Source organism: Canis lupus, chromosome 6 (genome assembly GCF_011100685.1).
Source record: "Canis lupus familiaris isolate Mischka breed German Shepherd chromosome 6, alternate assembly UU_Cfam_GSD_1.0, whole genome shotgun sequence".
NCBI classification, from domain to species: Eukaryota; Metazoa; Chordata; class Mammalia; order Carnivora; family Canidae; genus Canis; species Canis lupus.
This window is the reverse complement of record NC_049227.1, coordinates 7219302-7240503: the sequence shown is the minus strand read 5'-3', so window position 1 is coordinate 7240503 and position 21202 is coordinate 7219302. Positions and strand designations below refer to the sequence as shown.

At 60.0% G+C, this 21202-nt stretch overlaps 2 protein-coding genes across 3 annotated transcripts in view; one reads left to right on the top strand and one right to left on the bottom strand.

Moving 5' to 3' along the window:
• The first annotated feature begins 1109 nt into the window (after nt 1-1109).
• Nucleotides 1110-7338, top strand: TMEM120A (transmembrane protein 120A). 2 transcript variants are annotated; one of them, XM_038539148.1, is made up of 12 exons: nt 1110-1284; nt 2858-2976; nt 3217-3333; nt 5186-5245; nt 5488-5583; nt 5665-5754; nt 5940-6005; nt 6102-6163; nt 6316-6408; nt 6522-6586; nt 6699-6767; nt 6843-7338. In XM_038539148.1, exons 1-12 carry the CDS (start codon nt 1204-1206, stop codon nt 6954-6956), a joined length of 1032 nt encoding a protein of 343 aa, XP_038395076.1. In that variant the 5' UTR covers nt 1110-1203; the 3' UTR covers nt 6957-7338. The 2 variants fall into 2 exon arrangements, with proteins under 2 accessions (XP_038395076.1, XP_038395077.1); XM_038539149.1 differs by lacking the exon at nt 1110-1284 and adding an exon at nt 1627-1741.
• A 340-nt stretch (nt 7339-7678) lies between these two features.
• POR (cytochrome p450 oxidoreductase) overlaps nt 7679-21202 on the bottom strand; it is a 28218-nt gene continuing 14694 nt past the window's right edge. Inside the window, 14 exon segments of the mRNA NM_001177805.1 lie at nt 7679-7823; nt 7910-7995; nt 8082-8227; nt 8314-8584; nt 8867-9016; nt 9097-9278; nt 9427-9545; nt 9649-9765; nt 10744-10842; nt 11173-11262; nt 11597-11721; nt 12258-12407; nt 13909-14037; nt 17552-17600. Coding sequence (NP_001171276.1) covers nt 7679-7823; nt 7910-7995; nt 8082-8227; nt 8314-8584; nt 8867-9016; nt 9097-9278; nt 9427-9545; nt 9649-9765; nt 10744-10842; nt 11173-11262; nt 11597-11721; nt 12258-12407; nt 13909-14037; nt 17552-17600 — 1858 coding nt within the window.

Here is a 21202-nt window from a genome sequence, read left to right as displayed (position 1 = left end):
CAGACCCAGACTTGGCCCAGGTGCCAGGCTCCACAGCTCTGAGATGCTATTGGCACAAGGTACACCCTTGCCTCAGCCCGGGTCCCAGCACACCCCACCACTCTGCCCTGTTGATGATTTGTTCAGATTTCCTTTCTTTCCTCTCCCACTCGTTTCCTCCCCCACTCATTTCCTCCTGGCTGGGTTCCCCAAGAAGAGATTACTACCCCTCTTAACTCCCACACTCATGTTTCTAGAAGCTTCTTCAGATTGTGCTTCCCAGCGCTGACAGCACCCACAGCACCAGTCAGGAGAGGGCACGCAGGATGGGACTGAAAAGGAATTTAGGATGTCCATGTCCATTCAGCATTCCCTGCCATCTGCGTGCAGCTGGGGGTGGTGGGGGGACCTAGAGTGAGGGCCATCTCACCTCTCAGGACTCTCTGCTGACGGGTAGTGCCCCACCCCCTCCGTCCCAGGAAGCCCAGTTCCCTCAAGCAGGGGGGTTTTGCCTGAGGAACAAGGACTTTCCAGTCAGCGCAGGCTTGGGATCAGTTAGGATACGGGCCAGAACAGAGCTCGGGAAGGCTGCAAGCAGCGGCTCAGAGACCTTCGGGTGGGAAGGGCAGAGCCGCTGTAAAGTTTTCATCGGGGCCATGGCGAGGATTAGGCTTGGGCATTAGCGCTGGCAGCCTGGCGGCTCCGTGAAGGACAGCAGCGGGGAGCCTGGGGGCAGGGAGCCAGCAAGGTGGCCGCTATAAAAGTGCATCCGGGAAAAGAGGCTCGGAAGCCTCTCCCCGCAGAGGCGCAGCTTTCGCAAGGACAAGAGCGTCTAGGCAGGGGTCACCTCCGTGGGCCTCGGTTTACCGCCAGCACCGGGGCCGCAGCTCTGCGGGCCCTAGCGCGCGGCTGGCGCGACCCCGTGGAGCCCAGCCCGGGAGCGCCGCGGCGCCGGCCCGGGCCCCCCGAGCTCCGCGGCGACGGCGGCCCCGGCTGCGCTTGGCCCCGCCCCGGCCCCGCCCGGGGCCCGGATTGGCCCAGGCAGGGGGCGGGGCCAGCGCGCTGGCGGCCCCAGGCCTTTTCCCATTGGTGGTGGTGGCGGCGCGAGCCCGGAAGCGGCCGGGGGCGGCGGCGGAGGCGGCGGAGGCGGCGGAGGCGCCTCGGGCGGGCCGGGGTTGCGGCGCGGCTCTTGACTCGGGTTGTCCCGCGCGTGGCCAGGCAGCCATGCAAGCCCCGGCCCCGGGCCCGCTGGGCGACTGCCTGCGGGACTGGGAGGAGCTGCAGCAGGACTTCCAGAGCATCCAGGTGAGTCCCGGTGCGGGCGCCCATTGGCTCTGAGCCACGTCTCTCTGGCTGGAGGTCAAGGGTCGGGCAGCCCTGGGTCTGGCAATAGGGGGTTCAGGGTCAAGGGTCGGAGGCCCTGGCGTCGCTCCCCAGGGCGGCGAGGCCCTGGGTCCCGGCGGCCCCAGCCGGACCCTCCCCTCGGCCTCGACTGCGTGTCCGGCCGCAGCTCCCATCGCGGCCACGCGGCCGCTCCGACCCCGCCGGGAACCACTGAGCCCGGCCGGCCGGGGGCCTTGGGCGGGGGCCTCGGAAACGGGCCGCGACCCCTGCCCCTTCTCCGCCCTCTCCCAGGAGAGTGGCCGCCTGAGTCACAGCCCCGGGCCCCGGGTCCCTCAGCAGACCTGCGGCGGCGCGGGCCGGGCGCAGCCGGGAGCAGCGCCGGGGGCTGGGCCGGGGAGTGATGCGGGGCCCGTCCGGGGTGAGGGACAGCACCCCCGAAGGCAGGGCTCTGCGGCTGCTGTCGGGAGAGCCGGGGAGGGTGGGCCAGACCCTGCAGGGCCCTCGGGGCAAGGACGCGATGGGAAGCCTTCCCCCAGCACTGGGGAGCCACGGGAGGAATTGCCTGCATCTGGCTTGTGTGGACGGACCATTGTGCTGTTCCGTGGGGAGGCCAGCAGGGAGACGGCCGCAGGTCTCCCCTAGGCAGGAGAGGGTAGCTGGTAGGGGTAGGCAGACGGGGCACGTGTGGGGTTTGAGGGGGTGTGGTAGCCCTTTTAGGGCCCCAGAAACAAGACCTAGGAAGGGTAGAGCCTGGGCCAGCTGTGTACTTGGTCATGCCTTTGTCGCTTCTGGACCGGTTCCAGCCCTTTCCTGTCTGCATTGAAGCCTTGCCGCCCCCCGGCCTGGCCAGCCCTGCTGCCACTAGTGTTCCTGGAGTCCAGAGCAGGACAGACCTACTTTCCCATACTGACCCCTGCCTGACCTTCCTCGTGCTGCCCCTTGTTGTCTCCAGGGTGCTCTTCTGGAAACTCACCCACCAGGGCAAAGTGCTCTGGAAAGCTTTGGGCCAAAGGTGCTGGGGGAGGGGTGAAAGAATTGGTCTTCACGGTGGTTCTAAGCGCTGAAGCCTGGTAACCTTTAACCTGGGAGGCAGATGCTGGGAGTGCCAGAGCAGCAGGCTTCTTGGACAACCCCAGCTCCCCGGGCACTAGCCAGCTGGGTAGGCAGGAGGATCCCAGAGAACCAGAGTGGCCTCAGGCTCCTGGAATCCTAACTCAGGGTGGAACAGAGGGGTGGGGACAACAGAGGGTGGGCTGAGATGAAGACAACCTCTGTGGAGCTAGTTTGTCTCTGGGACCGGGATGCTGTCTCTGGGATGGGGATGCTGCAAGGGCTTCTGGGCTTGCAGGGAGAGCCCCATCCCTTGGCTGGCCCTAGGGAGAGAACAGCCTCAGGGGGTCCCTGGGCTGGCTGCCTCCTTTCTTGCTCAGACCCTCCCAGGGAGCCCCTGCCCACCCCCACCCCCCACTTGCCCAGCAGGCTCTGGCTCAGGGGCCTTGCCAGCAGCCTGAGCCTTATCCCGCCCGCTCTCCAGGAGACACACCGGCTATACCGCCTGAAGCTGGAAGAGCTGATCAAGCTGCAGAACAGTTGTACTGGCTCCATCACTCGGCAGAAAAAGCGGCTCCAGGAGCTGGCTCTTGTCCTGAAGAAGTTAGAACTGGCCCTCACCCCCCGCAGAACCCCCCACCCCCACCCCGCCCAAGCCTCCCATACCCCCCTGGCCCAGGGCTGGGGATGAGTGTCAGATCTGGGGCAGGTAGAGAACTGGCACTGACTCCTGAGTGTCCCAGGGCCCCTGTTTGCCCTCCTGCCCCACAGGGGTCCAGTGTGACACACCCGACCCACCACCCCACTCCCCTCCTCTGACTCTGGATTTCGCGGGCCCTACAGATGTAAACCCTCCCTTCAATCGGGGGCCAGAGAGGCTGCGCAGGAGCTGGAGAACCAGATCAAGGAGCGCCAGGGCCTGTTCTTCGATATGGAGGCCTATTTGCCCAAGAAGAATGGGTGAGACCCCCCTCCCCTGAGCTCTGTTCACAGACACTCCTGGGAGAGTGGCCTGAAGCATGGTCTTGCTCTACTTGGTCACCTGGCCAGCAGATGCTCCCTGGACCCACTCTGGGCTGAGCAGGCAGGCACGAGTGACAGTGACAGTTGATTGAGATGGGTGTTTTGTGGGGGAAGGACGGGGGATGGAGGAGCAACAATGAGGGGCACGTCACCCAGCATGGTGGTCAGGGAAAGCCTAGAGGATCAAGGAGTGAGCTGGGCAGGCACAGGAGGACGGGGACAGCATGTGGCCAGAGCTCAGGGTGGGAGGTGGAGAGGAGGCCAGAGGCAAAGCTGGGCTTCCGAGCTGGCTTCAGGCCCAGTAGGCTGGGCAGAGTGACCCTTAGGCCAGGCACAGTTGCCGAGGGGGATGGCAGGGGACCGTGCACAACCCTAGGTTGAGTAAAACACATCCAGTGGAGGCCACGGGCAGCAAGACAGTGGGGAAGGAGCATGTCCCAGAGGGCGACGAAGGAAGGAGCGGTGGGTAGCCTCAGATCAGACGGCCCTGGGGTGGGGGTGGGGGTGTTGGTGTCAAGTGCCATACAGAGGGGCAAAGTCAGGGATGGAAATCAGGGATCAGCCACAGGGTGGTGGAGGGGAAGTTGCTAATGGGGAGACAGGTGAGTGTAGGCAGCTCTTCAAAAGCTTGGAGGTGAGTAGAAGGAGAAAGCGGCTGGGGCAGGGGGAGGCTCATGCTTGGCTGTTTGTGTTACTTGGTACCTAGGGAATCTTCGAGCATGTCTACCTGCGGGGAGCTCGGCCCTCAGAGCACAGACCTGGCAAAGGGGAGTCCCAAAGGGAGATCCCTGGGGAGCTGGCAAGGGTGGGGCATGGGGCCTTCTCATTTGTGATGAGAGGGTGTTTAGAGAGGGTGAGGAGGGGTCCTGGAGATGTCAGCCGCAAGGAGGGAGGGTTTGACGAGGCCTCGGCAGGGATGGCGTAGGGAGCCGGTGGTGATGCTCGGAGGTGGCCTGGTCCAAGTGCCCACCGCACCCCATCGTCTCTTCATAGCCTGGGGCAGGTTTCCGAACCCCTCTGAGCCTGTGCCACGGCCCGAGTGTGAACAAGGGCTTAGGTTGTCGACGCACTGATCGGGCACACAGGCTTGGTCACCTCTTGGAGCTCGCCGGCAGAGAGGGGTGATCACACAGGCTCCGTCGGCAGAGTGATGGCATCACGAAGCTGGGGGTGATGGGCTTGACAAGAAAGTGGCTGACGTGGAAGGGGGCTTGGCGACTCAGCTGACTCGGGAAGGGAGACCAGGGTCAGGCGGCCTGGGAGCCTCAGGGAGGGCCAGGGTCCACATGGTGAAACCAGCTTGGGAAGCTGGACACCCGGGGTCAGAATACGAGCAGAGTTTCTGAGGGACCCCGCTCTGGCTGGGAGGGGGCCCCGGCGTGTCCATGATGTGGGGCTCCAGGCTGAAGGTTCTCGGAGGTGGATGGGTGACAGGGTGGGTGTGCACACAGGCATTGAGTCCTGCCCTGGCCCACAGGGCGATTAGAGCCGTGGACACGGCTTCCATGGGGTCAGGGAGCCAGGCTGCCCCGGAGGCCCTGAGGTGGGAGGCCTGGGGGGACAAAGGCAGGATGTTTGGTTTCCCTGGGAGCAGGGAACAGGCAGAAAGGCGGGAGCCCAGTGTTTCCTTCCAGTGGAGCTGGATCGCACCCCCCAGGTCAGAACCGTAAGCACTACCCAGGGAAGGCCGCTTGGGGGGTGGCGGCCCCCTTCTGGCCTGGCCCCCGGCTCTGTGCACCTGGCGTTCCTCTGTCAGGGGCCTCTCCTCACCTGGCGTCCCCTCCTCTAGGTTGTACCTGAGCCTGGTTCTGGGCAATGTCAACGTGACACTCCTGAGCAAGCAGGCTAAGTAATTTGCCATCGTGCGCTGGTTCCCAACCCGCTCTCTGCCCTCCTGGGTCCTTTGCATCCTGCCCCAGCTCCCCTGGCTGAGCCCTGGGGGGCCAGGGCCGCTGTCCCCTGCTGGTACCCCGCCGGCCCCAAGCTGCCTACGGAAGCGCGTCTGGAGCAGGAGCCTTCCTGCGGGCCGAGGCTGGGGTGGGGGGGCCCTGCCGGCAGCCCAGCCTGTGCCACGAGTGTGTACCCACCCAGGTTCGCCTACAAGGACGAGTATGAGAAGTTCAAGCTCTACCTCACCATCATCCTCATCCTCATCTCCTTTACCTGCCGCTTCCTCCTCAACTCCAGGTGAGTGTCCTGCTGCTCAGGCCCGCGCCCCGCTCCCTGTTTCCTGCCGGCGCCTGCGCCCACCCTCCGTATCCCCCGCAGGGTGACAGATGCCGCCTTCAACTTCCTGCTGGTCTGGTACTACTGCACGCTGACCATCCGAGAGAGCATCCTCATCAACAATGGCTCCCGGTGGGCGAGGGCAGGGCCTAACGTGTTCCCCGGGTCGGGGAGGCTGGGGGGGCCTCTGGGGAGCCACGGGACCAGGGTACTGGTTTCCTCCTGCTTTGGCCTGGGTCCCCGTCCCCGGGCACTGGTCCTCGGGGCCGGGGCGGTGGGGGGGGGGCGGCTGGAGTGACAGTGGCTTTCTGATACAGGATCAAAGGCTGGTGGGTTTTCCATCATTACGTGTCTACGTTCTTGTCAGGAGTCATGCTGACGTGGTGAGTGGCCAGGCTTGGCTCCCAGGGCCTGGGGGCGTGTGGGCCAGAGAGAGAGAGAGAGTGAGCTCACTCCCCTTCCCTCGCTTTCTGCCTTAGGCCTGATGGCCTCATGTACCAGAAGTTCCGGAACCAGTTCCTGTCTTTCTCCATGTACCAGAGTGAGTGTCTTGGGGGGGCTCGACACGAGATGTGGCTCAGGACATGTGTCCTGGCTCAGGACATGAGGTGTGGCTCCTCCACGGGGAGGGCTGGGCCGAGAACACGGGGCACCAGCACTGTCAGCCCCGCTCTCACTCCCCCTGCCCCCCAGGCTTTGTGCAGTTCCTGCAGTATTACTACCAGAGCGGCTGCCTGTACCGCCTGCGGGCCCTGGGCGAGAGGCACACCATGGACCTCACCGTGGGTGAGCCAGCTGCCTCCACTCCTCGGGGTGGGGGGTGGGGCTGACGGGCAGGGGTCCTTCCCCACCCCTGGGCCTCTGAGAGACGTCCCTGCCCTGCCCCTTCCTCCTCACAGAGGGCTTCCAGTCCTGGATGTGGCGCGGTCTCACCTTTTTGCTGCCCTTTCTCTTCTTTGGACACGTAAGTTGTCTCTGCCCCCGAGCGTCTGGCCGGCATCCCTGGCTCTGGCTGTGGGCTCACGGGGGACTGGCTTCTGCTGTTTGAACCCCGCTCCCACGTCCCTCCCTCCCAGTTCTGGCAGCTTTTTAATGCGCTGACCCTGTTCAACCTGGCCCGGGACCCTGAGTGCAAGGAGTGGCAGGTGAGCCGGGTGCCCTAGGTGGGACGCCGTGAGGGCCATCGCCCGGCCCTGACCTGATCCCCTCTCCTCCCCCAGGTGCTCATGTGTGGCTTCCCCTTCCTCCTCCTCTTCCTCGGCAACTTCTTCACCACCCTGCGGGTTGTGCACCAGAAATTCCACAGTCAGCGGCACGGGAGCAAGAAAGAATGAGTCTGGGTCTTCCCCTACTTGGCTCCCCACGGCCCCCCTGGCCTGGAAGGGGCTTCTGGCCCCTGTGTTGAAGGGGATAGGAGGCTCCCCTCATCCGGGAGGGTCCCTTCCGCTCTCCCTGGGGTTTTGTGGGCTCTGTGGGCCCCGAAGGCGACACTAGAGGAGGAGGACTGGCCCCAGCAGCCTGAATAAAGGAGGAGCAGCAGATAGGTGGCTTGAGGTGTGTGCTCTCCCATGGGTGAGGCGGGGCCTCGGCGCTACCACGCCTGGGGTGTGTGGAGCACCTGAGCTGCTGTCCCTGGGGCTCAGAGATGAGTGGACCCAGGGGGAGACCCCACACCTACTCAAGCGATAGCAGCCAAATACAGAAAACAGAACTTTATTCCAAGGACGAGAGAGTATTTAAAATTATTTACAGTCATTGAAAATGACGTGGAGGGGGCTGAGCCCTAGCTCTGCGAGAGGAGCCCCTTCTGCGCAGCCCCCCCACCGGCTCAAGGTGTTCACACAACACACACCCTTGACCACTTGCCGCAGGGCTGGGGTGCTCCAGGGCTTGCGCCTTGGGGCCTGGGCCAGTTTCTGCCCCGGGCCTGCCTCCTGGGGGAGGGCCTAGCAGAACCCATCCCGGGAGACTGGCAGAAGGGGGCCAGGAAAATGATTACACGGGGAGGCAAGTCTGTGGGGCCCGAGGGGCCGAGTGAGGTGGGGCCGGGTGGCTTCTAGCTCCACACGTCCAGGGAGTAGCGGCCCTTGGTCATCAGCTTCTTGATGTAGTCCACGGCCTGGGCATGCTCCATGGCCCCCACCTCGGCCACGATGTCGTAGAAGGTGTTCTGCACGTCCCTCGCCATGTTCCGAGCGTCCCTGGGGTGAGAAGAGGGGGCGCTACGCCGGGGGGCCCCCCCACGGACGGGCAGGCCTTGCATCCCCCCTCCTCTGCCCTCACTCACCCGCAGACATAGATGTGGGCGCCGGCCTCGTGGATCAGCTGCCACAGATGCTCCTTGTCCCTCTTCAGTAAGTGCTGCACGTAGACCTGGGGGGGGGGAAGGCAGAGACCCTGTGAGCAGCGGCCCCATGGCTGCGAGTCCCGGCTCCCGCCCCCCGGCCCCGAGGCCTCACCTTGTGGGGCTGCTCCCGGGAGAAGGCCACGTTGAGCTGGGTGAGGGAGCCGTCCTGGTGGAACTGGGCCAGCTCCTCGCGGTACAGGTAGTCCTCGTCAGAGCGGCGGCAGCCGTAGTAGAGCAATGTCTCCCCCACCTCCTTGCCTGGGCGGTGGGGCAGGAGTGAGCAGGGACGTGGCTGCACGGGACCTCACGGGACCCCAGAGAACCCCGGCCAGGCCCGCACTTACCCTGCTGCCGCAGCCAGGCCCGCTCCTGGATAAAGCCGATGAATGGGGCCACCCCCGTGCCGGGCCCCACCATGATGACCGGGGTGGCCGTCTTGAAGGGCAGGCGGAACTGGGACTTGCGCACGAACATGGGCACCAGGGCCCGGCGCCCGTTCTCCCCGGCTGGCTCCTTGGCGCGCAGCCAGCTGGTGGCCACGCCCTTGTTGATGCGGCCGGACCGGGTCTGGTACTCCACGGCCACGGCGCAGATGTGCACGGAGTTGGGGTGGACCTGGGATGGGGTGGGGTGAGCACGCCTGAGGCTCCCTCCCTGCGGCTGCCCTCCCTGCCTCCATCCTGGGGTCCTGCTCAGGGCTCTTCCCCACCCTCGGGGTGCCCCTGGTTCCCCAGAAGCCCTTCCTGGCTGGCCCTGGATGCGGGCTGGGAGCCGGTTGTAGTGTCCCACCCGCTGGGCCCTGGGCTCTAGCTGCCTGCCCGCACCCCTGGGGAAGAGCTGGGGCCACAGTTTAGGGCACCCCACAGGCCCTGCCCTCTCTAACCAGCTGCCCCGCACCTTGGAGGACGAGGCGATGGAGTAGTAGCGGGCCTGGAGCCGGGGCAGCAGCTCGCACAGGTGGTCGATGGGGGGCCGCAGGGACGGGTAGTCCTGCAGGATGGCCAGGATGTGCCTCCGGGCCTCCACCACCCAGCTCAGGTACAGCTCCTGGGGGAGACGGGAGCGGGGTGAGGCGCGGACCGAGGTGGCGGCGCCCCGGGTGCCGGCAGTGGGAGGGACGGGCCTACCTTGCCCTCGCCCGAGGAGGAGGCCATCTTGCGCAGGTGCTCCTGCTCGGTGGGCTCAGAGGCGTACTGGGCCAGCTCGTAGAGCACGTTGGTGCGGGGTGGGTTGGTGATGTCCAGGTAGTAGGTGAGGGCCGTGCGGTAGGAGGTGGGGCAGGGGAAGGGGTGCTTCTTGTTGGACTCCTCTGCGGGGAGAGAGGAGGAGGATCTGGGGTTGGTGGCCGCAGCTCTGGCACCTGGAACCGTGGGGCCTCGGGCCCTGGGGACTCATTTCCACCAGCCGCCTCGGGCCCCGGCTGGAGGAGACGGGGCGGCCTGGATTCCAGGACTCACCGTCAAGGTTGTTCAGGGACATGACGACGTCCAGGTCGGCACCCAGGATCTCGCCAAGCTGGTTGACCAGGGCAGAGTCATTGGCTGGGTACACGGCCACATGGTCCCCAGATTCATACCTGGGGGGTGGAGGGGAATGTGAGGCTCAGGTGGGGTGGGGTGGGGTGGGGGAGGTGGCCTGGAGGCCCCAAGTGGGCTGGGGGCAGGGGCGGCTGCTGGCACCTGAGTTTGGAGTCTGAGATGTCTAATTCCAGGTGCATGAGATGGCGCTCCGTTCCCTGGTTCAGTTTCCGGTTGGTGGTGACCGCGGCCAAGAACGGATTCTTGGCATCAAAGGGGCTGGGTGGGGAGGAGGGCAGCTCAGTGATTGGCTAGGTCTTCCATCTGAATCTCCCTGCCCCCAAGGGACCCTTCTGGTTTCACAGGACACGGGGAACCGTAGAGCCGGCCTCCAAGGGCCCCAGGAAGGCTCTCCAATTGTGTGAAAGGTTCTCCCACGGGTCCATCCACGGGTCCATCCACAGCAGCACTCCCATAACCCCCCAGAGTGAACAGAGCTAGGTTATCTGTTCCCCATTTACAGATAAAGAAACAGAGGCTGGCCCCTAAAACCTGGGGAGACCTGCCACATGCCACCCAGGAGGACCCGGCCCCTTGAAGATGGCTCCCCAAGACCCAGGGTGACGGGCCCCCTGGTGACGGGAGCAGAGCACCCTCACCCCCCACCCTGGCCTGTGTGCCGGCAGATATGGTTTTACCCTGCACGGTCACTGAAATGGGGGCTCTCCTATGAAGGCAGAGCTGCCGGTCTTCAGTCCTGGGGGCACCAGAGAGACTTTTCCTGGGCGCCCCCAGGAGCAAGGCAAGTCAAGAACCCAAGAGAGGAACACTGTTTTTGGACAAAAAGTCCAAATACTGAGGCAGGTCTTAAGGCAGTGAGCCCTTGTGCTGACGTTCAACCTGGACCCACAGCCAGACTCGCCGTCCTGCTCTGTACACTGGTCTACACCCCCGCCCCCCGGGATCTTTATGGAGCACAATGTCAAATGAACAACACACCGAGCTCCAGTCTCCCCGGGGTCGGGCCCTGGCCTGAGGGACCACTGGGAGGGGGCATGGGAGAGGCTAGGGCCAGGGTGCAGGCAGCCTCCCCTCCCTGCTCTGGGCCTCATGCCCTCCTGTGTGGTGGAGATGAGATCGTGGTGCTCCCACCCATGCCCGTCCTGGACGAGGGGGGAGATAAGGAAGCCCCACGGGATGGCCAGCTGCTGGGTGTGCAAGGGCCACAGGCCCCCAACCACACTCTCCACCACTCACGGTTTCTGGTTCTCGTAGCTCTTCAGACGGCCCATCTCTCCCACGTACACCTTGGCCATGTCTATGTCTGTGTGGACCACAAGCTCATACTGGCGAATGCTGGAAAGGGGAGACGGGGTGAGGTGGGGAGGGTCCGGAGGTGGTAGGAAGGAGAGCGAGTGGACACGGAGCCAGGAAGGTCTGGGCAGCCTGGGGTGCTGCAGGCTTTGAGCTCATTCTGTTATAAGGCGAGGAAAGCCCTGCACGGTCCCTCACTTCCAGGCAGAGCCCAAGTGCCTCAGTCTGGGACTGGGACCCTCTCATTCTATGACTGAGCTTCTACCAGTTTCTCAATGTGTCCCCCCCAACCCGTTACCTCACCAGGCCTGGTCTCCCACCCTTGGGGGGCACTGGGCTCTGGCCCCCACCCAGTCTGTGGCATACCCTCACCTGGACTCCTCTCCGGTGGCTTCCACCCCGAAGTGTTCGCATACGGCCGGCCAGAACTGCTCTCGCCACGTGATGAAGTCCTCCTCCAGGCTGGTGAGAGGAGGGAATGAGCCCGGCCCCAGGGAGCCCCTGCCGCAGGCTGGCCACCCCGGGCACCCCTGGGCCCCCGGCCCCCTCCCCACGCAGCCGGAGGCCGCCCAGTGATGTGACTGAAGGGACTGGGCAGCGCTTGGGGTATCTGTGCTAACCCAGGGCAGCGAGAGGATGGGATAAAGCAGGGGCGTGGGGTGGGGACTGCCATCTGTTGTCCTGGGTGGTGCCTGGCAGGAGACTCGCTGACGCCTGGCTTCGCGCTCCCCTCAGGTACCACAGTGGGCCCCAACCCTGTGGGATTGGGGATGAGGGGCAGGGGGCAGGCACTCACTTTCCATCGTCATCGCCCATCCCCAGCTCAAAGATCCGCTGGGCGCCGAGCTGCTCCAGCCGCTTGTCCACGTACTTGCCCATGGCATTGAAGTGCTCGTAGGTCTTGTTCCCAAGGCCAAACACCTGTATGGACAGAGGAGCGGGTCTGAGGCTGGGTCGGGGTCGGGGGTGGGCCTCTCCGCTGCACCCTTGGGCCTCCATGGTAGTCAGACATCTTGTGCTGTGAGGCGGGACCGCCTGGCCCCTGGAAGTGGCTTTGTTTCAGTGCCATGCAGCCTGTAAGCCTCAACCCTGGGTGGGCAGCAGGTTGCTCCCCCTGCCCACCTGGTGCTCCTGGCCCTGCTAGGAGGCCATCTTGGTCAGCCTGCTAGGCCTTTCTCCACTTCAGTGCCCCACAACCAATGCCCCCTGGAGACAAGTGGGGCTGGGGACAGGGAAAGGGATGTTCTCAGCGTGGGGCCTGGGCAGAAGAGGCGGCTGCCCTGGGTCGCCCCGCCAGGTGCCCCAGCTTGAAGCCCCCTGTCCTGACACCTCTGCCTGCCCTGACTGGTCGGAATGAGGTAGAAACTGGAGGCTTTCCCCTTGGACACGGGGTCCAGAGGCCCAGGAGAGGCGCCACAGGCTGGGAAAGCCCCTGGAAGGAAGATGGGTTGGCTCACCGCATACTTGACTCCAGAGAGGTCCACATCGGTCTCCTGGAGCCAGTCGTAGAAGTCCTGGGCATTGTCTGTGGGGTCCCCTTCACCATAAGTGGCCATGCAGAACACTGCCAGGGAGTTCTCGATCTCTGGCAGGCTGCCCAGGTCGGCCTGGGGAGACAAGAGCCGGGCCCAGGCCCAGTGACCCATGACTGAGCCACGTCGGATCTGCGCCTGATGGGATGCAGACAGACGAGCCCGTGCCCTGCCCACGTAGCTGCCAGCCAGGGATGTCCTGTGTGCTGTGGGACGGGACAGAAGGGCTCCTTCGGGAAGGGGATCCAAGCAGTCAGGGAGGGCTGCATGGAGGTGGCTGGCGTTTGAACCAGTGAGTGGGACAACTAGACATGTGTTAGTTTTGAGTGGCGGCGGTACGTTGCCATAGGAAAGGGAGCAGCAGGCACAAAAGAACACATGTGGGGGCCTGGGTGGTGACAGGCAGAAGCAGGGTGGGTGCTGGGCCACCAGCTGGCACTCAGAACCTGGTTCCCTGTGCCCCCGGGGGGAGAACCTTGTCATCCCACAAAGTCCTGGGAGCACAGCAGGCCCTAACGAACTGTTGGCCAACTTAAAACACAGGTCTGCAGACAGATGGGTGGCGGTGGCGGTCACTGACACTGAAGGTCGGGGTGGGGTGGGGACGGGAGCCCAGGTCTGAGGGAAAGGACGTGGGCAGCAGGCTGGACCTGGGCCATGACTGGCAAGGACCCCATCAGGGGAGGAGCAGGATGGCGACGCTGGACTCCTCCCCAAGACCACCTGCTCCCTGCCAGCCTCTTCCCCTCCCTGGCCCCTGCCTCTACCTCAGGCAGGCCTGGCTGTCATTAGCTCTCCTGGCCCCCAACAGGCAAGCAGACCAGTGGAAGCTCCCTGGGCTCTGGAGAGCTGCCGCCATGCTCGGGGAAGGATGAAGAGCAAAGGCCGGGAGGAGAATGAGCAGGGCAGGCCTGCCCCACATGGTCCCCCTAGAGAGGCTAGGGGCAGCAGACAGCAGGAAGTGGGCCCGAGTCCCGCAGACAGTCCTGTGGTGACACCTTGAGGGCAGCTGATGGGGGACGGGGGATCCTGCAGCTCCAACAGGGGGCCTTAACCCCCCAATTCTCAGGCTCCCCAGCCCCTCCGGAAGTGCTCCGGCCCCGTGGACCCTCTTCCTGCTCTGGTTACAGTTAATACACAAGAAACACGTGAGTTAATACAGCCTCGTCTCACAGCCCAGCCACAGGGCTCTGTGAGATGCGCCCCCACTGCCCAGGGTTGCACGGCCGCCTCCCCTGCTGCTGCAGTTTGAGGGCAGAGCAGGGAGACGGCAAACAATTCCTTCCCGGACTGCTGAGACCTGTTCACTGTTCAAGCCGTGCCCGATCCCCTGGTGCTGAGCCCCCCTACGCACACTGGGCCAGCTCAGGAAGCTTGGAGCAGGGCAGGCTGGGTATGCACGGCGCCCGGAGCTCACATCTGCACGCCTGGGGCCACGTGGCTGCCTGGACAAATGGCAGGGGCTGCCCATTCCTCTCTGTCCCTTTGGCTGGCTCAGCCCTTTACACATACGGTTCCATGATCTGGGCACCCTGGTCAATGCAACTGGAAGGGCCGGGGTGTGGGGAGTGCTCACCAAGTCATATTCCTCGGGGTCTGCAGCCATGCCCCGCATCCCGTAGCGGTGGGCGTCCTTGGACAAGCGGTTGGCAAACTCCTCCGCTGTCCCCGTCTGGGAGCCGTAGAACACGATGATGTTCCTGCCCTAGAGAGGGCCAGACACACGGGGTCAGTGACGGACCAAGAGCCACAGGCTTCACCAGAGACTCGAGGTGACTGCAGGGCAGGCTAGGCAGGTGGGGTCCCTCAAGGGGCCCCCTTCCTTCCTGCCTCAAGTCCTCCTCTTTTATTTTTTTTAAGATTTTATTTATTTATTCATGAGAGACACACAGAGAGAGGCAGAGACACAGGCAGAGGGAGAAGCAGGCTCCACACAGGGAGCCCCACGTGGGACTCGATCCCGGGACTCCAGGATCACGCCCCGGGCTGAAGGCGGCGCTAAACTGCTGAGCCACCCGGGCTGCCCTCAAGTCCTCCTAAGTCACTTTGGAGTGATCGTCTCGCTGCCACAGCTACTGTGGTGGACAGTGACCAAGGCCACCTAGCCACACAGCTGCAAGATCATACTTAGGACAGATTAGTAAGTGACACATGAAAAGACACAATGGAATGTTCAGTGGAAAAAAAAGTGAACAAATAGGATGTATAGCACACTCCCATTTTGTTCTGGACTCACTGCGTGTACATCTATGCATTTTGCTCTCTCTCTCTCTCTCACACACACACACACACACACACACGTGCGTGTGCCAGGGGGAGACTCGCAAGCAGTATACCAAATGGAGAACCGTGGGCGATTCCTAAATCCACATTATACAAATCTAGACGATAGGAAAGGTACCCAGTGGATGGGCTCCCACGCTCCTCACTCCACCTGCCTCCTCCCCATGGCCTCTGCCGCAGCTGCTGAGAAACCGGACCTCTATTACCCAGACTCCCTTGTGGCCAGGGGTGCATCAAATCAGGTCTAGCCCACTGGACATGCTCTGCAAGATCTGAAAGGTGCGAGTGAGGCACAGGTCACCTTCCAGGCCCTTCTGTGGACATGAGGTTTCCCTATGGTAGGGCTCCAGTGCCCCCAACCCCTGGGGTGCTCTCTGGTTTGTGTGCAGAGTCCTAACGTGAGGGTACAAAGGACAAAAGAAAACGTATGGGTTATAATTGCCCTAAAGCATTCTCATACCTTTTATATTTCCCGAATGTCCTACAGATCATCTAAAAATGTATTTTTAAATAATCACTACAAAAACTACTTAGTGAAACAGGAAATCTTATGATTTCAGGTTAAGGGGACAAAAAAGGATATAAGATAGTAGCTAAACGTTTACAGTGGCATCAAAACACATGAAATACTCAAAATAAGCTTTCTGAAAACTGGCAAGAAACCACCGATGAAGGATTCAACCAAAGTGAGCGGCACAGAGGCCTCAACAGACAGGAGGTCAGTTCTCCCCTCCTCGATCCGGGAACCAGTACGAGGTGCGATATCCGAACAGCTCTTTGTACCTCCACAACTTCATCCCGAGGTCATGTGGAGAAAGAAATTCCTCCACTGGAACGTTACTTGACAATGAGGAGGAGAGATGCCGTGAGGCAGATGGAGCCCAAAGCCGTGAGGCTCAGTGAAAGGCGCTGGCCACGAAAGGCCACATATGGAATGATTCTGAGATACAGAAGGTCCCAAACCGGCAATTCTCTAAGGGGCCTAGAAAGTGGCTGAACCGGCTGCTCTGGGCTGAGGGAGAGCAGGTTAGGGGGTGGGGAGTGGCTGCTAATGGATACAGGGTGTTTTTGGGGTGACGAGAATGTTCTAGAATGGATTGTGGTGGTGGTTGGCACAAATGTGGGAATACGTTAAAAACACTGAAGTATATACTTCAAAAGGGTGACCTGTATGGAATGTGAGCTGTATCTCACTAAAGCTGATGCCCCAGACAAATACATATAAAATAATGGCCAGGAAAATAAGAATGGGGTGCTATTTCCTAGCAATATGGAAATTAAAACAAGCTTTCTAAACCTCAGTAGGATACTGTCCGCAGATGGCCAAAGTGCTGGGGCAGGAAAATATAGAAAAAGGCCCAACCAAATATGTATGGGAATTATGTATTCGATAAAACTAGTGGGGAAAGACAGATGCTATTACATGGAGCTTAGTGGGTACAAGACGTAGCCCTGGGTTCATGTCTCGCATCTTATACCAGGATAAATTCTCAATAGACTGAATTCTAATTATGAACGAGAGAGAACTCAAAAACACTAAGAAGAAAATGTGCAAGAATTATTTTCTCTTTAATGATCCAAATTGCAAATAACCCAAAGTCCAGAGGTCACAGGAGGAATAAAGTGCCCTGTACAACTTCTACACAGCAACACACACACACACGATGACCCAGGTCAAGATACAAACTATTAAGTGGGAAAAATATTTTTTAATTCCTGTCACAAACAAGGGGATAATCTCCTTAATCATTTAAAGGAATTCCTCGAGAAGGATCAATCCCGACAGAAGGGTGGGCCAAAGATTTGAATGGAGGAGAATCTATAAAAAAAGAAATGCCATCACAACATCCGAAAATCTGCTGAAACTCATTCATAAGAAAAACGTAAATTAGAAATACACAGAGATAGCTTTTTTTTTAAAACCTAGAAAACTGGCAAACCTCCAAACTTGGATGATAAACTCTCCTGGCAAGGCTGTGGGGCAATAGGTCTTTGCACACGCTGCTAATGAGAGTGCCTGGTGCAACCCTGGGGGCGCAGGGTGGGGGCTCAATCTGGCAGCTTCTATCACGATTACTAATGCACTCTACTTTGGATCTAGCACTTCCCCTTCTGGGGTCGGACTGTATTTACAGATGTGGACAGTGGTCTCCAGAGCCGCAGCTGCATGGTTTCTAAGAGCTAAAGGTCAGAAATGTTCTAAGTGCCCCTTGACAGGGCAAAGTCCAAACAAATGATCGTATTCACAGTCACATAAGGAAATCACGATGCGGCCACAGTAAAGGAGGTGGTGTCTCTGAATTACTATCAAAGGAGCTCCAACACAGATAGAAAGTTTAAAAGTAGAAAGGTAAAGAAAAGCATGGTTTAGGGCAGTGCATGTAATATGCCACCTTTTGTGTTTTGAAAAGGTGTAAAATAAGAGTCTAGGGTTTTTTTGGTATGTGCGCAGAGGCTCTAGAAGGATCCACAAAATGCTAAGAACAATGGTGATGAGTGGCAGTGACAGGAGAGAGGCTCCCCCCTGAACAGTCTGTTTGGGATTTTAAGCATGTGAATGCAGCACTCTCCCATAAAATGAAATACTTGAACACAAAGAACACCGTGGCTGTGCTCTGGCCACAGCTATTGTGAGGCTTAGGCTTACATCCATCTGCTCGGCGCTGGGCCTGGACTGGGAGCGCGCACAGGGACAGCCCCCCCCCCCCCCCCCGTGTGGGAGGGAGGGGCTAGGCTCACAGTGTTCATGAAGGAAACACCCAGAAAAGAAGAGTATGCTGTCCTGGCCAAGCAGAGCAGCTTCGAGGCTTTAGTTAGACGAGTATGTCTGCGCCCACTCTTCCCTCCTGTCCAGTGAAGGTGCCCTCCGCCCCGGTCCACCAGGGCCATGACCCCCTCCCCACCCCATAAAGGGCACAGACACAGCGAAAACTCACCGTCTTCTTCATCTTTTCCACAAAGCTGCTGTCTTTGGCAGAAGAAGTCCTGAAAGACAAAAATACCCGATGGGCATGGGACACACATGGCCAGCTCTGGCTGAGCTGCTCCACGGCGGGCAGGCCAGGAGAGCCTCTGGCCCAGTGGCAGGACCCCGAGCTCCCTGCCGGCCCGGCTCCCCATGTCCTCTGCAGGGAGTCCAAAGCCACCTGAGACCCTGCCACTATCAGAGCAGGAACCTCCGGCCCCAGATCGATGAGAACGAAGAAGGATCAAGGACTTCAGTCCCGCCCCTCCCCATCCTGCCTAGGGTCCCAATGGCCCTGCCTCATCCCCAATCCCCACAGGCTCCCACGGCCACAGACTGGGGCATGCAAGTCCCTTCAGAAGCTGTCCCCAGCCTCACCTGGCGCTCCCCTCTCCACGCCATACAGGGATGTGAGATTTGTATACCACTCCCTCTGTGATGGCCCTCAGCACCGTGCCCCCCGTGGCCTCCGGCCCGACTGCTCCCACTCCACTTCCTCACCTGAAAGACTCCTGTGCCACCCCCAAGGGCCCCCTCCCATCCCCATAGATGGGACCTGTTCTCTGTGGCCATGGCACCTTCTAGAGCCCTGGACCTCATCCTCTCCAGCAGCACCACTGCCTGCCCACTCTCCACCTCCTAGCTGCTGGCCTCCTGCCCCCCTTCCATTTCTCATCCTTTCCTTTATCTTCTTCCCTGCCCCAGGCCTGCGGGGCCATCTAAAGTCCAGTGAGGGACACCTGGGTGGCACAGTTGGTTGAGCATCTGACTCTTGGTTTTGACTTGGGTTGTGATCTTGGGGTTGTGGGACCAAGCCCTGTTCGGCCTCCATGCTCCATGTGGTGCCTCCTTGAGATTCTCTCCCCTTCTCCCACTGCCCCTCCCACGCGCGCGCGCTCTCTCTCTCTCTCTCACTCAAATAAACAAACCTTTAAAAAAAAATAATAGGGACGTGAGGAGTGGCTCAGTGGTTGAGCGTCTGCCTTTGGCTCAGGGTGTGATCCTGGAGTCCCAGGATCAAGTCCCATATCGGGGTCCCCGCAGGGAGCCTGCTTCTCCCTCTGCCTGTGTCTCTGCCTCTGTCTCTCATGAATAAATAAATAAAATGTTTTTTAAAAATTTAAGAAGTAAATTAAAAAATAATTTAAAAAAGCCCAGTGAGCCTAGCTAGGGACCCTCAGGCCTAAGAAAGCAAGGAGCACAAAATGTACCTCTGAATGACAAATCTTTGGGATGTGTGATATACAGCCTGTCTGAATGAAGTGACAAGTCTGAACGCTAAAATGTGGTTCAAAACGACACTACTAAGGAAATGAAAGGTGGGCCGTGGCAAGGGAGATGCTGCAACATAGGCACATGTGACAAAGGACTTGGGTTGAGAACATAAGAAAGCCCTACCAATCAACTGGAAAAGATGGACAATCCAAGACGAAAATTGTCAAAAGACCTGAACAAGCAAGCGCTTTCTTAAAGAGTAATGCTATTGTCGGGAACATCATTCGTTGTTAGTTACCAGAAAACCAGAAAATAAAACCACAGCAAGATGTACCGCGCACTTACTAGAAGGGGTCCGACCAGGAAAGGCTAACCCCTCACCTATAGCCGAAGCTGCTGGAGTGGACATGGCACAGATGTTCTGGAATGCTGCCTGGCGGTGTCTTCTTTAAACCTATAACTCAGCGCTTCACTCCTCGGTGGACACCGGACAGAGCTCACTGGTGCCTGTGCACCAAGATACACTCACGGAACATTCCGGCAGCGTTAGACATGTGGGTGCCAAACAGGACCCAGAGGAGAACAGACGGACTGTGGCTTATTTGTACAACAGGATGTTCTCCTGTGCAGTATGCATGATCACAACATGCCCGGGGATGAATGAGTCCAAGGTGTGATGCTGACAGCGAGGAGGCAGATGGAAGAGAGTGTAAGTGTCCGTCTGTCCGACATCATTATACAAAGTCCCCATCAAGAGAAACTAATCCCCAGGGACCAGAGTCAGGACCTGGCGAGGGACAGCAGGGGCTCCCTGAGTGCCGGCAACAGTCTGCACTCTGATCTGGGTAGTAACGACTCCTCATTCACGTGGTAAGATCATCTCTCTGTGGGCACCTTTCTGTAGATACTACATTTTAATAAAGTTTTTCCTTACACTACTTGCTTCCAGAATTCACTTTTTCCCCACAACCAAGGCCCTCAGGCCGGCAGAGGTGCAACGAGGCGGAGGGCAGAGCAGGGGCTCCGGAGCGGGCAGCTCGCACTGCCACACCCAGCCTGCCGAGTCACAGCCCAGTGAACTCGACCTGCGCTTCACTGCTCCTCAGCTAGAAAACGGGACTAGCAAATACCACTTTGAAGGCTTCTGCAAATGTCACATGAAGTAAAGGACAGAGAGGGTGGAGTGCTGTGTCCCACACGCGCAGGATCTCAGGGGGCCTGGACGCCCACCTTACAGGAAGGCTGCCAGAGGCCTAACAGCAGTCCTTGTGGCCAGTAACGGGTCAGGCCAGGGCCCCGTCCCCTTCTGGCTCCCAGGTCTTTGCCCTTTCCACTACATCCTGCAGCCTCCTGTGCATGGGAAGTGTAATAAAGTCGGCGTGGAGTGCCAGCACACACACGCAGGGACAGCTGCACAAAAGTGGTACCTGTTGGGGCTAGACAGCTGCAGTCTGTGGAAAGATCTATGATGACTCTGCAAAGCTGTTTAGACACAGGATTTCGCAAACATAAAGGTATCAGAAGTTCCTATTACGCTGCCCTAGGTTTTTCACTAAATTGGGTACAGGCCCGGGGTCATTTTCAGGGCCCCTCAGAGTTTAAGAGCATTTACCTGTGGGTCAGCTGAGGGACCGGATGCCAAGACCTTCCAACCCAGACATGGCCCAGCTGCCCAGGAACCCAAAACAGGCCCTGACTCCCCATCACCCCACCCAGCACCCCCCGGGCAGACCCACCCCTAATGGCAGCAGAGCCAGGGCGAGAGCAAGTCTGGAGGCCCTCAGGGCCACCCTCCGTCTTTCCCTGGTGCCCAGGAACCCAAACAGACCCTCCTTGACTCTCCATCACCCCACCCAGCACCCCCCGGGCAGACCCACCCCTAATGGCAGCAGGGCAAGGGCGAGAGCAAGCCTGGAGGCCCTCAGGCCTACCCTCTGTCTTTCCCCGCTCTGATCTGCATTCCAAAAGGGTCTGGTGTCTGGACATCTCAGACCGCATGTCCAGCTCCTGCCCCTGCCCTGCCACGAGAAGCCACATCTTTCTGGCCCTTCCAGTTTATGTTCTGCCTGGAGCAGGATGCTTGCTACATGTGCGCTCACACACATGCTCTCCCGGCATCCTTGTGTGATGAAGACCGTGCAGTGTGCAGTGACTCCCACTGCTGCATGCCTTCTGAATTCTGAGCCATGAGAACACATGACCCACATTTAAACATAAACTCAAGTGTAAATGGATGCTTCGGTATCAGCCAGCAAGCCAAACGTTAGTGATGAAGCACTGTGAGAGAAGCACAAGTGCAAAACTGCATGCAATTTCCATATGTACAGTGCCACGGCTGTACAGGCACCTCTGATTTGGACGTTTTTTAAAAAGATTTTTGAGAGAGGAGTAAGCAAGTGAGCACACA